Source organism: Trachinotus anak, unplaced genomic scaffold (assembly GCF_046630095.1).
Source record: "Trachinotus anak isolate AG129_WGS33_773 ecotype Australia unplaced genomic scaffold, CSIRO_AGI_Tana_v1 ptg000013l, whole genome shotgun sequence".
Classification (NCBI taxonomy): Eukaryota; Metazoa; Chordata; class Actinopteri; order Carangiformes; family Carangidae; genus Trachinotus; species Trachinotus anak.
In genome coordinates, this window is record NW_027273864.1 from 597,574 (window position 1) to 613,292 (window position 15,719).

The window sequence follows — 15,719 nt, forward strand, 5'->3', positions numbered from 1 at the left end:
TTTTCTCACACACTTCTCTCTCCTTTATGTCAAGGTGAAAGCTGCTTCAAAGTATGTGGACGTACCTGTAAGTGACATGTATTCATTTTTCTGACTCTCTGATTATGTATGTTCACTATGAGACAAATGATCTTTAACCTTGTTAAAGTTTAAATACCTCAATTATCTCATTAATCGACCTTGTTTACCACAAAATACATTTATCTACAGCTTTGTTTTGACAAATATGTTCTCTGCTTTGCTAAGATATTTAAGCCTCTATGCTTTAAATTGTCATGCTTTAATCATGCTTAAGTTGCCAGGAGTGAGTATTGAAAATAAATGAAATAAAAGTGGATAGTTTGTCGGACAGGGAATGAAAATCGTGGCCCTTCACTGTTCATCAAACTGATTTTGAATCATGAATCAATTCTGAATCGAGTTGTGACAAAACAAAGTGAAATTTAATAGTTTTCTACATGTGACCACATTCTAAATTTAAAATGTGTTAATTGTTACCACCATCAGTTAATGATTCAGATCAGATATTAAAGGTACCCTGTGTGGTTTTTGACCCCTGGTAATGTTCTGCGAGCAGGTCCCTGTTTTGTTAGTATCGCTGTATGATCAATGGGAACTACTTTACATTGGCAGGACCTGTGGCCTGATCACTGCTGGATTTTTAAAGGTTCTGTAAATGATTGTCGCTGCCACTAGGTGTCGCACTAGACCACCAGCATCTCTCCCTTCATTCAGAGTCAGTGTGACGGTTACGGAGCCAAGTGAAAGTGGTCACAAAACACACAACAAGAAGCACAACTGAATAAAGTTACTCCGTGGACACGAGAGACAAAAAAACAATCTAATCACATCCCTTAGCCCATTAGCTAGGGCTGCTGGCATGATATGCTCCACAGAAATACTGACAGTTAGCCAGCTAATGATAGATAACATTTGCCGAACAAATTTGTAATATTGGTAACAGCAAGTTAGTTCACTTTATCATGCTACTGTTGCTGTAAAAAGAGACTGCCCTCCTGTAAAGCCCATAGGCTGTGAGTGCAGCAGATTATTATGACCTATAGTTAGGCTTGTTGCTAGGCAACATCTAGTGGTCGTAGTAATGATAACAGGAGCAAAGGGAAAAGTGTGGCGGCGTAGTTTATAGAGCGATGATGGGTCAACAAAACACAGGAATATGGCATTGGAGACAAGTGTTCAGTTCTCATGTGAAACCAGAAGTTCTACAACCATAACCACATTCTTATCATTGTAACCAAGACAACAAAGAGTCTTATCTTAAAGAAGTACTTGTTTTAACCCAAACAATCTTTTCCCAAACCTAACCAAGCGTTGAGTGTTCAATCAGCTTATCTGTATGTTTGTTATCATAACCATGGCAGCAAAGGTCTGGTACACCGCTGTCGGCACACCCTGCGTGTTTATTACTGTAACCATGACAACCTCCTATCAGTCATATCACAGGGTTGAAACAAACAACCTGTATTCAGGTTGGAGGAACTTGTTTAAATAGCCTGAACCTTTTTATTTTCTGTAGTGCAGGTTCTTCAGTTACTTCCCTGACACACTGAATACGCTGATCCCAATATACACTATATTGCCAAAAGTATTCGCTCACCTGCCTTGACTCGCATATGAACTTAAGTGACATCCCATTCTTAATCCATAGGGTTTAATATGACGTCGGTCCACCCTTTGCGGCTATAACAGCTTCAACTCTTCTGGGAAGGCTGTCCGCAAGGTTCAGGAGTGTGTTTATGGGAATTTGTGACCATTCTTCCACACACAATGATGTTGGACGAGAAAGCCTGGTTCTCAGTCTCCGCTCTAATTCAAGGTGTTCTATCGGGTTGATGTCAGGACTCTGTGCAGGCCAGTCAAGTTCATTCATACCAAACTCGCTCATCCATGTCTTTATGGACCTTGCTTTTTGCACTGGTGCACAGTCATGTTGGAAGAGGAAGAGGCCATCTCCAAACTGTTCCCACAAAGTTGGGAGCATCATTGTCCAAAATCTCTTGGTATGCTGAAGCATTCAGGGTTCCTTTCACTGGAGGTAAGGGGCCAAGCCCAGCTCCTGAAAAACAACCCCACACCATAACCCCACCTCCACCAAACTTTACACTTGGCACAATGCAGTCAGACAAGTACCTTTCTCCTGGCAACCGCCAAACCCAGACTCGTTCATCAGATTGCCAGATGGAGAAGCGCGATTCATCACTCCAGAGAACGCGTCTCCACTGCTCTAGAGTCCAGTGGCGGCGTGCTTTACACCACTGCATCCGACGCTTTGCATTGCACTTGATGTATGGCTTGGATGCAGCTGCTCGGCCATGGAACCCATTCCATGAAGCTCTCTACACACTGTTCTTGAGCTAATCTGAAGGTCTGAAGTTTGGAGGTCTGTAGAGATTGACTCTGCAGAATATTGGCGACCTGTGCACACTATGTGCCTCAGCATCCGCTGACCCCGCTCCGTCAGTTTACGTGGCCTACCACTTTGTGGCTGAGTTGCTGTCGTTCCCAATTGCTTCCACTTTGTTATAATACCACTGACAGTTGACTGTGGAATATTTAGGAGTGAGGAAATTCCAGGACTGGACTTGTTGCACAGGTGGCATCCTATCACAGTACCACGCTGGAATTCACTGAGCTCCTGAGAGCGACCCATTCTTTCACAAATGTTTGTAGAAACAGTCTGCATGCCTAGGTGCTTGATTTGATACACCTGTGGCCATGGAGGGGATTGGAACACCCAATTTCTATTAATTGGATGGGTGAGTGAATACTTTTGGCAATATAGTGTATCTGCAACAAATATAGTGGCAAATATATGGCACATCTGGTTTGACCTCAAAGATACACACAATATATTTTGTGGCAAAACATTAAATGTAAACATCATTGTGCGTGTTCACAAGACAACTTCACATGGTACATTAATATGGGACTTTAAATGGGGCATAATTGTAGATACACAGAGTATTTTGTGTTGGCAGTGAAGTTCAAAGTTCATGTCTATCATCTTTCTTTCTATGCTGATGAAATAAATAAGTAAATATAATTCAGATTCACTCAGCTTAAACCTCTTAATAAACAACATTCACGACTGATCGTAGGTCTCTGAAGAATTAGATGTTAGTGTTTGATTTTAACCTTCGAAGGAAAAGGTGGTTTTCAGGATTAAAATTAAGGCATTTTGTTCCCTAGTGATGTCTGTGTGTGTGTGTGTGTGTGTGTGTGTGTGTGTGTGTGTGTGTGTGTGTGTGTGTGTGTGTGTGTGTGTGTGTGTGTGTACTTGTGCTTCATACATAGTAAGGACCAAAAAAAGTATTTTTTACTAACAGAGTGAGGACATTTTGGGAAAGTGAGGACATTTTGGCCGGTCCTCACTTTTTGAGACTTGGTTTTAGAGTTATGGTTAGAATTAGGTTTAGGTTAACGTCAGGGTCATGGTTAGGGTTAGGCACTTAGTTGTGATGGTTAAGGTTAGGGTAAGGGGTTAGGGAATGCATTATGTCAATGAGTGTCCTCACAAAGATAGAAGTACAAGTGTGTGTGTGTGTGTTCTTTGTGCATGTACAAATATTTGACCATGTTTTCACATGTAGAATCATAATCCAGATGGTACTGGTTGTCGTATTTCCACATCGAATGTCCCTGTTTCCTTCCCCCAAATGTCCATTTATATGCATGTGGCCAGACACAGACAGCCGTGCCTCGTGCCTCGCTCTCTGTGCAGTATACATTGTGAGTCCATGTTGGACAACACATGCCCATTCTACTGTCAGGGTGGTGTGGTGGTGGGGGTGGTGTGTGTGTGTGCGTGCATGAGCTCTGTATTAGCTGCCAACACTTCAGCAGTATCAACATGCCAAATTTCAAATTAATGCCTTGTCAGTGAATGTGACGAGGCACTGTGTACACTGGCAGGGGTCGCAGATTCCAGCCCAGCACGCTAATTATGTCCTTAATGTCCAAAATTAGAGTTTCACTGGAGAAAAAGACACTCATTTGCACATTGTAAGCACCACTGCAGATGTGTTAACTAAGTTTAGTAGCAGCGAGTGAGGAGTTCTTTGCATAACTTTTGGGATCCGTGTGAGCAAATGGAGGTTAAAAGAGTGTGTTGTCTTGAGAATGGTAAGACATGTTGATGGAAGAAAGACAGCTCAGGTGCCGTTTACAAACGCATTGTCCTCAGTGAATATTTTAGATGTCAGAGTGGGAGGCCTCCTAACAATCTGCTCTCCCCATTAAACCCATCTCACTTTGCACATGCCCAGGCTGTGAGGGCTGGTTCGCAGCCAAGCTCCACTCACTGACAGGAGCTGACTGAGGAACAGAACTGCCCTGAAGCCTCCAGTCTGTATCCTTGTAAATGAAACACTTCTTTGGAGATGCAAACTTTCTTTTGCCCCAAATGATAACTGAACCACCTCATTGTTATTGTTAAATTGGCTTCCATTTAAATTATATTTAACATATTTGTCACCGTATCTATTGTGTAGACGAGTGCAAGTCTATAGGTTGCTAGCAGCTCTAGGAGGCTGTACTTATGCTGCACTAACATCATACTGGAGTTGCTGTTGTGGTAAATTTCCTTCATGTCAACATCCAAGATGTAATTACAACAGAGGAATTTTTCTGAAAGCTCCAACAAATCTGACTTGATGCTAAAAAGTAGAGGTGTGCAAAAAAATCAGTTCACATTAGAATCACGATTCTATCTCCACTTATTGAAAATCGATGCATAAATTCAAAATAATCGATTCATATTTTTCAGCCTTGTAACAGCACTGGTTTACATTTTTCCTGACATGAGTTTAGCTCACCAGTCATATAGATGGCGCCATGTCAGTTTCTGCCCAGATACTCCTCCTTGGACTGAGCAAGAAAAAAAGTGCAATGTAAACCATAGGCGCTGCTAGGGGCCGGCTTATGGGGCTGCAGCCCCAAATGTTTTCTCAAAAGCCCCGGATCTATTTAAAATCAATCAATAAATAAAATGAATAAAAATTGCACTCTCTTTAACACTTCATCAAAGGCAAAATCATATAGGCTACAATATACACAGGGCACACGCAGTTATCTGATTTTAAAATAACGTCCAACTTTGTGTCATTCTGTCTGAATGGACGGTGTTTTTTCTGTGTGTCGTTGTTATGCAGTACTACTCCTGACAATGAGGGGCAGCACTACACCAGCGGGCATCAAGCCTGCCGGTCCTACCGAAAAGTAAAAGAAGAAGTGGAACATTTGTTTTATTTATTCTGTGAGCAACCTGGTGTGGTTAATAACAAGATGCACATAAAAGAACATTTTTCATAAAGAGTGAACTGTGGGCAGGTGTTACACGGCTGTGAATCTCAGCAAGCTAACTATAGCTTAAGTTATTCAAGATTCTTTATTGTTACATCCAGGGCGTGATATGAGAACCTGCCCACCTGCCAAATGAGGGTGGAATTCGGCAGTACAGTCGGGTAGCACAGTCACTCTTACTAACCACTTTGGTGGGTGGCATGTTCTGTGTGTGTGTGTGTGTGGGTGTGTGTGTGTGTGTATACTCAAAAGACAACTGAACTAATAAACCCAATGCACCCATGACATTACAATACTACAAATATAAAAATAGTACAAAAAAATAAATCACTACTACTACTGCTAACGTTTGCAGTAATCATACATTGCAGTAAAACTGAATTCTGTGCATGTGAACCATCCAAACAAAATCGGCCCTGGCTCTGGGTGCTCTGGGCTTAGCCCCGGATCTTGTCAACTTTAAGATCAGCCCCTGGTGTAAACGTTCCACCTTAAAAGTGTGTGGTAGCTAGGGTGGCCAGATGGCGGAGTGGTTAGGGCGCATACCACATGAGCGGATGCTCTTAGCAGCTGAGCGCCGGTTCAACTCCCGACTGGCCCGACTCTTTCCCATGTGTCACTCCCTCTCTCTCCGCCCCTTTCCTGTCACTCTCTGCTGTCCTGTAAAATAAAGGAAAACGATGTTACACTGGGACAGAGCTAACTTAGCCTAGCCTGTTAGCTTAGCTACGTTTTCATCAACTAGCCAGTTAGCTTAGCTACATTTTCATAGCTTTACATTGAAAATAGTTGTTTACTGTCATATTATTGTATAAAATCTCATTTACAGAACCTTTAACATCCAGTTAAGTCGTTTTAATGATGTAATAAAACTTGTCTGACAGTATCACACCTGTTCTTCATCAGCTCATTTTAGCTCTTCGTTGAGGCTACAGCGTTTTAACCCTGCATGAACTATTCAAACCGTATTCTCTGTGGTTTCCATTCAATGGAAATATTCCTCATGTTATACTCTGCAAAATTCCACCCGACATATTTGTTGTCTTTGGGGGTCTTCAGTACTTTTCAAAATAAAGTTTGAACAATGACTGTGTTCTAACACGTCACCAGTTGGCTTAACAACCTTCCTCTCTCTTCCCCCATCTCTTGCAGAAGCCAGGGATGGATGTGGCTGACGGTTATGTAACGTTTGTTCGTCACTCCCAGGACATGCTGCGAGAGAAGGTCAATGAGGAGGTGTACATAGAGAGATTATTTGATGTAAGTAAACCATAGCACCTCCTCCTCCTCCACTGGGGGGGGGGGCTACTATTATGAGGTTTCATTCACTCCCCCTGTGATCCTTTGTAGAAGGAAATTAAAAAGTTGTTTTTGTCAGTGGAGTAAAGCAAAGTCACATGATTACATTGAAGTGCTATGTTCCTGAAATCTATTCAGTACATCAGTGAACATTGTGAGCTTTAATCTGAGTGCAACACAGTCAGAGGTTTTTGTGCACAGTTAAAGAAACTGTTGTAATATTTTGATTTACATGAATTTATGATTTATTTTTTCACTGCTTCAAAATAATAGATCTTCCAAAATGCAGGTAACATGATTGATGATATCAGATTTAACTATATTTTCCCAGTCATCTACTACAACTGTGGGCACATTTATTTGTATCACACCTTTCAAAAAGACAATTCAAAGACAACACATAACAAAATAAAATAGAATTTAAACAATTAAAACAATGTAAAATAGAAAATAAAATTCCGGCAGAAACGAGTTGTGAGGCCCTTCCAGTTAGTTTTGAAGTTCAGTCATCTAAAGACAAGACTTGTTTTATAGTTTACAGCCACACTGCTACCCCTGCATTGCTCTGTGTACTATGAGGCAGCTAAAAACTAGACTTGGAGTTTTCAGCTGGTGCAGTCCCTGAGAGTCACTACTGATGCTTTCACTCATTCACTGCAACCCTGCACTTGAGACATAACCTGGCGGAGCTGTATGTGAGAACACAAATGTCCAAATCAGTTGCAGCGCACATTGAACAGCCGGTCCTTAGTACAAAGTGTGTGTAATGTTGAATTGAGCTGATGTGTGAATAGAACAGAACAGGTCATTGTGCCTTGAGAATTCACAGTGAGCAAGTGAGAGTCTTGTTTTTTTATGATGTGCAATTTCAGCGTACGTTTTGCATCATGTCCTGACACAGACAATCTCCTGTTGTGTGCTACATGTGTGAAAGGGCAACTCCAGACAATATCTAGACATGACACTTCAGACGCTGTCTAGGATTCATATAAGAAAACAACTTGTGAAATCATCTTGTAACCTGTTGGATCCTGACTTTTAACTCAGCTTTGTCATGTTTGCTTCTGTTTGCCACGACCACAGTCTCAATATGGATCATTTTGGGGGGCATTTTTGTTGTATAGGCTGGAGGACTTTGCCATTTCCAGCACTTAATATATTGTAGCTTACATAACAGTTGTAGTCATATAAATCAAATGGTCTCCATTATGTGAGATGAGGTCAAGTAACAAAACAATCAGTCCGTCTTTAAGCCTCACTGCTGAGTCAAACTGGATGTTTTCTCCCCAAAACGCACTGAAACAGTCCCTGCAGCAGGATGAGCTGGATCCACCTCTGCTTCTCTTCAGAGTCAGACTCTTGTGTTTGTATGCAGCCGTCCTCTACACTGCTCTGCGTTTGCCTTTGTCTCGTGGCGTTTCTGTGCAGTGTCTGCTGATCTTGAGGAGGGATTATCCTTAGTAGTGGTCCCTCTGTCTGAGTCAGCAAACAACAGTTAATCAACTGAAAAAAAGGCACAAAAGATCATTTTGTGAAATGGCTCCATGTTTAAAGGCAGCCACCAACCCACCACAGATTCTGTCCACATTTTTCTTCTTCAGGACACACAAACAGCTCATCTCATCAGATACTGTTAAAAAGCACTAAATCTGAGGTTAGTGAGTCTGTGAATAGAAAGAGCTGGCACATTTAAAGGTCCATCCAGTCTAAAGGTAGATGTCAATGTGTTTTTGTAAAATTTTTATAAAGCAGGTCTAGGTTCTATAGCAATACTGTGAAAGTATCAAAGCCTCAGTCCACAGAGAAATGCACCCAGCCTGTATTCAGACACTGAGCCTTAAAACCAGCTGTCAAGACTTCTGGAACTTTGTGATGTCACAACAAAGCAGTCACCACCCTCAGCCAAGCCCCAATCCCCGCCCACCTGGACCCACCATCCAAACTTGCAACCTGAAATCTGCTATATTTTTATTGGATCACTCACAGGACAGGAGCCCACCTGTGGTGAATCAGCTGATTGGACACACACCTGTCTATATCAGGTGTCACAGCTGACGATGCAGATCAGAGCAGAAACCATGAGGAGGAAGGAGCTGCTGCAGAGCTCAGAGACAGGAGTGTGTCGAGGCTCAAAAACAAAAACATTTGTGTTACACTGAAGGTTCAAGATTTACAGTGGCTCCATAATTCTGACATGAAGAAGTCTGGAACAACCAGCCACAGGAGCGGCTCAGGGACATCTCTGTGAATGAGCCCTGACTTGAACTCAATGGAAAATCCCTGGAGAGACCTGAAAATATATGTATACTGAGGTTCCCCACCCAAACCTGACAGGCCCTGAGAGGAGCTGCAGAGAAGAATGGCGTGCAGAAAAATGTCTAAAATTCAGTTTCCCTTGATTGATGAGGGAAGAAATGAATTGACACAATTTCAGTAAACTTAGTGATTTGAAAAAGCTGTAAGGAGTAAGGATGCTGTCTGTGCAGTAATCTGGATTAAAAGATTACTGGAGAAAGTCTTTGAAGACAATCGCACAAACATATTTTCTACATCTCTGAATCTTTCCAAACTTGACAGATCCTGAAGAAGTCATGCTGGTCTTGTGGACTTCATCCAGAGCCCACACAGACGGCGGCCTCCTCCCTTCAGCTAATCCAAAATACTTGTCAATTGTTGAGCCTTGTTTTCCTTAATTTGTTCTTCATGTGCTTCTATTTTAATTTGTTTTACTTAAAATCCCTCATATGATGGTTGAAAAATGAATCTTAATTAAATCTTAATTAATTGTAATAATTGAGCATAATTAGCAGCAGCTTTAATCGTTTATGTTTAAATGAGGGTTGAAGGCTGATGAGCTGAAACTACTAGGTTGTGTGATCCTCTATAACTGGTCAGACTGTCACGCCTTCATCCTGACTGTGTGCGTGGTCACTGTGGAGTCTCTGCAGAATGAACAGTCTATATACAGCTGCATCTATCTGTTCATGCCTTTGTGTTGAGTCGAGGCCTTGAGGTGCGATCCGTCTCCTGTCCTCTCCCTCCATGCTCGTCCTGACAGAGGGTGACAGAGAGGTGTCCGGTGCTGCATGTTTGCTGTTTGTTGCTGCGTCTTGACCCGCTGCCTTGCCGTGTATCCTCTTCTCCTCCACAAGAGCATTTCTGCCGGGATTCATCTCACCCTGGCTTCTCTTCGATGTCATTCTCTATCAGTTCTCCCCACGGCAACACAGAGGCCGATGAAGGTGTCTCTGACTGCTCTCTGCAGCTCTGATGTGCTTTTCTTGTCACTCCACAATATTTTTTAAAATCTATTTCCCTCTGTCTCTTCATCCCTTGTCTTTTTATCTGGTTTAGGATGCTAACACATGAAATGCTGCATTAGTGCTTAACTTCAGTCTTAGAGCCAGAGTTGTTTTTTTTCAATCAGTGCATTCAGTGTCTCTCACTTCCATTCTATCAACACAGACTGTAGTGGATATACTATGTGCTAATGTTGCCATTGTACTACTATAGCTTAGGATACAATAAGGCCAACAGCAACAAAATAAAACTAGCTTCTCTCCTGTTTGTGAATATGGTTTAAGAAATTGGTCCAGTAAAAAAACACATTCACAAAACACTGTTCGTCTTGGTGCAGCAGGAGCAGCTCTTTATACCCTGACCTATTGTCTTAATAAACCAACTGCCTGCTGCTTTCACATCTCATCTTCCAAATATGTGAGATGGAAATAACTTGAGCATTTCGTAAATTACATTTAAAATGAATGAAGCTGTAGCATGCAGGTTTTTAAATTGTTGTGATGTCAAAGACAAAAACAAAGTCGGCATTGTATCTGTTGTTGATACACAAACTTTTCTTGATGACGATATTTTCATATCCAAATGTCTTTGACGCAGATGTGTCACCTCAGACTTGAAAAAGAATATGCTGCACACTTCTCTTGCTCAGCATCACAGTTTATCGATCATCCTGACATTTGGTCAGTGTGCGAACTACATCATGGAGTTCAGGAGAGCTCACTTTTTTTGGGAATAGCAGCCCATACCTCAGAGGCCTAGGCTCAGCTGCCTTTGCCATTTGTGCAGAAGTACAAACAGTTAAAGAAATGCACAGACTCATGCGACTCTAGGCAGTTGATTTTTGATCAGTCAGTTGATCTTTGAGCTAAGGGTGAAGTTTGTTTTGTGACACAGCACCGCCACACTTTGATGGTAATGTCAAGAATAGCATGCATCTTTATTAAAGTGTAATAATAATAAATCGCCATCATGCATGAATGATACATTAGCATAGCCTAATTTTAGACATGATCCATGTCTTCTTAGAGCATGACGTGATGTTTGTCCAACATAGGATAACCCACAGTGACATTTTATCATGTAAATTACATGTGAAGTCCAACATGTGATGACCTCTTTTTCCCAGTATGAGGATGAGTAAAATAATTACCTTTGATTATAGTATTGAATTTAGCACATGGTGTGTATTTATAACAGAGGTTTGAACAGGGCCTGTGTACTTGTTTGTCTGAGATTACCCCCTCTTCCATAGACTATTAATGGTGGTTCTTTCAAATCTAGATTTTGGTTTATCTGATGATAATATGGACCAAGATTTTTGATTATTGAGCCCAGTATATGACAGGTAGGGGTGTACATAGTGTTAAATATGATGGGGTATGTCTTCTGCTTTTCTTCATGACTCACTAAATTGAGAAAAATCTTACCTTGCTAAAGCTTCTCTGTGTGTAAGAAGCATTTTAAGATACCATGAGACAGTCAGTGGAACCCTTTAAAAACTCATCAAGGAGGGAAAGTTTATTGCAGATGTTTGATTTTTACCTGTTTCTCTGTTTCATTCTGTTTTTTAATCATTCATTACTATGGCAGCGTAGAAGAAGGGAGTGGAGTAAACACAGTTAAAAACAGATGTTCATGAACACAACAAAAATTTTAGTGCTACAGGCCACCAAAGCAGATACCCCAGTGTGTGTGTGTTGGGTGTGGGGGTGCTCTTAAAATAAGGTCAGGGAGGACTCCTCTTAATCTTTGCTTTGTTGGGCAGCCCCTCCCCTCCCTGACTTCATTTATTGTATCTGTTTCCCTGGTGAGGATTACAACCTGTGACCCACACACGCTCACAATAAGGTGCCTCGTTACACAGAAATATGACCGTGGCCTGTTGGTTTTGCTCGGGTCTTTTAATAAAATCTGGTTCCCCTATAATTTGTTGTAGACATAATAGTAAGGTTCCTATTGTCTCCATTTTATCAAGGAACTTTGTCTAATGTTTATTCTAAATAAAATTTGTCATCGGGGTGAGGTGAACTCCTTCACCTGCTTTCAATGTAAATCAATTAATTTCAAAAAATTTTATGGATTCATTTAAAAATGTAAAAAGAAAACTGAAAAAGGTTTACAGGAAACAGCAAAAATAAACAGCTTCAAAGCCAACAAAGTGCTTGGAAAACAATTTTCACCCGGCTTTATGTAATCCATTTTCCTTTGTCAAGACTAAAAAGACATTTTATGATGTTTTAGTGACTGACCAGGACACATTCTTTATTCTGGTTGACAGGATTACTTCAAATCTTTCAATGGGCCATAACGTAGAATGAAAGAATTCCATCAAGTATCCCAGCGCGATGATAGTTGACCGTGAAGAGATTACACTTCAAATCACATCAACACATCAAGTCCTTTAAGAGTGTTTTGTATCACACATCCCTGCCAAGTGTGTGTGGTAGGAGAGAGGTAGGAGCTGGGACACAGGCTTCACATGTGCCTCAAAGTAATTTAGGTTTCTTAAACATGTTTGGCTGTGATTCCTCCCAGACAATAAGCCTATGGTTATGTGTCATTTTAATTGGTGTTATGACATGCATTTATTTCAAGATGACTTCAAATATCAGCCACAGTAAGCAGATTATTTCACTGTGGCGTCTCAATTTCTAAATATGTGTCAACAGTCGCAATTTGATGTCTAGAGAGGCAGCAGATAGCCCATATGTGGTCTAATACCGATAATGTTAAACAAACACAGCATCTCAAGAAATGAATCATAATCTGAGACATATTAACAAAGAGCTAATACCCATGTTGTGACATAGATTCGTGGGTAGTGGGGCTCGTCAGAGCAGGACATTTTTAATTGATGTTTGACCCACTTCTCTGACTAATTGTTCTGGGAAAAAGGTTTCCACTTGTTATTTGTGCACCTTCATAACTTACTTTTTGGTGTTCAAATCAGATTTACTTTATGCCATTTGAATAACCACAATCCTGACCAGCAATCCAATCATGAAATTGTTTTAATATTACATTTTCTGCTGTTGTGAAAATTACTTGAAGGCAGGTGTCTGTGGCATTGTGATTAAACTAGCATGGAAATCCCCTGCAGAGGGGTGGCTGTTGTGAAGTTACTTTTATTTTCTGACCTGTGGCCCGGCGAAGATCATGTTCATATTAAGTAGATACAATTGAAAACCTTTAGCATCCAAACAAATATGGCGTTCTCCCCAACTGAAAAAAAACGCTCTCTCTGTGCATGTTAAAATGCTACTTTTGCATTGAGCAAACAATGTTTGGTGGATTCCAAACATACATTTTCTCTGCTGCTGAATGTGGTTATAGAGGTTGTGGTTGATTTTATAGTAAACACTCACTATCAGAACGTGCAATTTTATTCATAGATACCTTTCAAGGCACTCAAGGACACCTTACACCAAACAGTCAAAGATAAAATGAATGAATGAATTGAGCTTTTTTTAAGCATTAACAATCTTCCCAAGATCTTCAGCCATCATTGCGTTTACAATACAAAAGGTTAGAATTCGTCCACTGAGCATTACTGCTTCTGGAGGGCAGCTTGTACACCACAGTGACTCGGTGTTGGAAAGTGATGAGACAGGACCCAGGCTAGCTAGTTAGCATGCTATCTTCAATAGAAGAAAAGAATTGAAAGAAATAGAAGCAATAGAGGAGGGTTGCTTTGCACGAGTGGAGACAGCTCTTGGTGAGTAAAAGAATTAAGTTGATGCTGAACTCACGGCGTTTCTTCTAGACTGGTAAGTAAACAGATGCTAATGCTAATGTTAGCTATGTAGCAATAGCAAAACTTACCAATAGCTCCTTTAAAAAGGGGGTAGATGCCATGTGCTCTCATTATCTGAGTCTGATGTTTTTGTGATGAGACAAAAAACAGTGGTTTGCTTTCTTTAGGTTGGGATTGAATTACTGCCCCAAGTGAAGGAATTCCAATATCTTTGTGTCTTGTGAAGGTAAGGTGGAGCACAAGATATCAGACAGGTTGGTGCCACATCAGCAGTCATACAAGTCCAGCGCTGGTCTGTTGTGGTCTTGAGTTACTGGTCGGCCCACAGTAACTGAAATGATTGTTTTGCTGGGTGACAGACACAGGCAAGATCTTTGAATGAACCTCTGAAAATTCACTTTGAAAAAGCAGCCAGACTGATGTGGTTGTTGTTGGATTTGTAACATCTCCCTTTGGAGGCAATCTCGTCTCATCCAACTGTGTGGAAACACTGCAGCAGACACAGGACACACTGGAGACACGATATCTCCCATCTGATCTGGGAATGCCTTAGGATCACCCAGGAAGAGCTTGTTTGCTTGGGTTTACGTTCCATCAGCATCACAAACTTCTCCTGTAATTTGACATTTTGTTAAGGATGATGATGATGATGATGATGATATGTGTGCGTGTGTGTGTGTGTTCAGGGTATAGGGAGAAATTAATTTGGTCCCCTACACCCTTCCTCCCTCCCCTCCCTGGTTTAGTTCTTGAAAGAGTGGCTGAAGAGGCCTGGATTAAAACAGATGTGCTTAAATGATACTGGAGGGGGGGACTTAACACGGCACAGCCCCGGGATCATTGATTAAAAAAAGCCATGTCTTTAGCCTGAGCCAAATCCAGCCCTGCACTGATACACCACAAAGAGAGCAGGAAGAGGAAGACAGAGTTTGTGCTGAACCCCCCCGCCCACACACACACACCCACACACACACACACACAAACACAAACACCCCCCTCCCACCTACTCCCACAGGACTAGAGTCGCTGGAGATATTGGGATTACGCAGGTCAATTATACACTTAATCTGCCTCTGCCCAGAGGGATTAGAAGCGCGGCTCATTGATTGATTTGAAGTATTTCCGTTGACCTTGAATAGTTATCAGATTCACAAGCGTGGCAAAATTGCACTTCTGTGTGACCAAAGTTAAAGCGCTTTGTAATCGCTGCTGCTTCGCCCGTCTACCAACTGCTGGATGACTGTGACAGAGCGGAGGGAGGGCAGGGGTCAGATTCAGCTGCTGATTGGGGGATTTGAGATTGTTGTCTTCGCCATCGCTGTACTTCGGTCATGGCGGCTGGGTGTGGTGGTGGTGGTGGGGGGTTGTAGTGGCGCCAGAGAATGCCAGCAGACTAGCGGGTGATGGAGCTGCCGTCATACCACTTGGCTGTCCGGGGACACTTCACCACTTTGCCGGCTCCGGTCACGAGCTGCCGACCCCCCAGCCACAGCAAGTGAACAGTTTAATCAACGCTGAGCTCAGTCAACACGCAAACTTAACTCCCTCAGCCTGCTAGACGCCTCACTCTGCTCAAGTGACTCCTACATGGGAATAATAAAGAGGATGAGTTTAAAATACCAAACTTTTGAGTAAAATTTGAGCAAACTGGGAGCATGGACTCATAATGGACTCAACTTCATGACTTAAGGTTATAAATAAAAGTATGAGAATTGAAAGTGTACAAATACATTTAGCCTTATTTTAGTTGAGTTTATGATGATTTTTTTTAGGTGGTATAGTTGAAATCAGTATGAGGATATTTCTAAAAATCTGATACTGATCTAGATCAGGGCTCAAATGATTAGTTCATTTATTGATTGACAGGCAAATAACAAGATAGCAAATGCACAACTGCCTGTAACATTCCTGAGCTGTAAAAGTTTGATTCCAGAATTTGCTTTGAAAGAGAAAAGTCCAATGATATATTCATGGACAGTAACAGGGTCTATTGATACCCTATAAAGAAACTAAGTCATTATATGATCAGATCACGTTCTGAAAG

At 41.5% G+C, this 15,719-nt stretch overlaps 1 protein-coding gene across 7 annotated transcripts in view; it reads left to right on the forward strand.

The window, feature by feature from the left end:
- Nucleotides 1-15,719, forward strand: part of cadpsa (Ca2+-dependent activator protein for secretion a) — a 215,883-nt gene that overhangs the window by 183,406 nt on the left and 16,758 nt on the right. For all 7 annotated transcript variants that reach the window (XM_071493187.1, XM_071493188.1, XM_071493189.1 and 4 more), the window contains 2 exons: nt 35-67; nt 6,475-6,582. In XM_071493187.1, the coding sequence (XP_071349288.1) occupies nt 35-67; nt 6,475-6,582 (141 nt within the window). The remainder of the gene's footprint in view (nt 1-34; nt 68-6,474; nt 6,583-15,719) is intronic.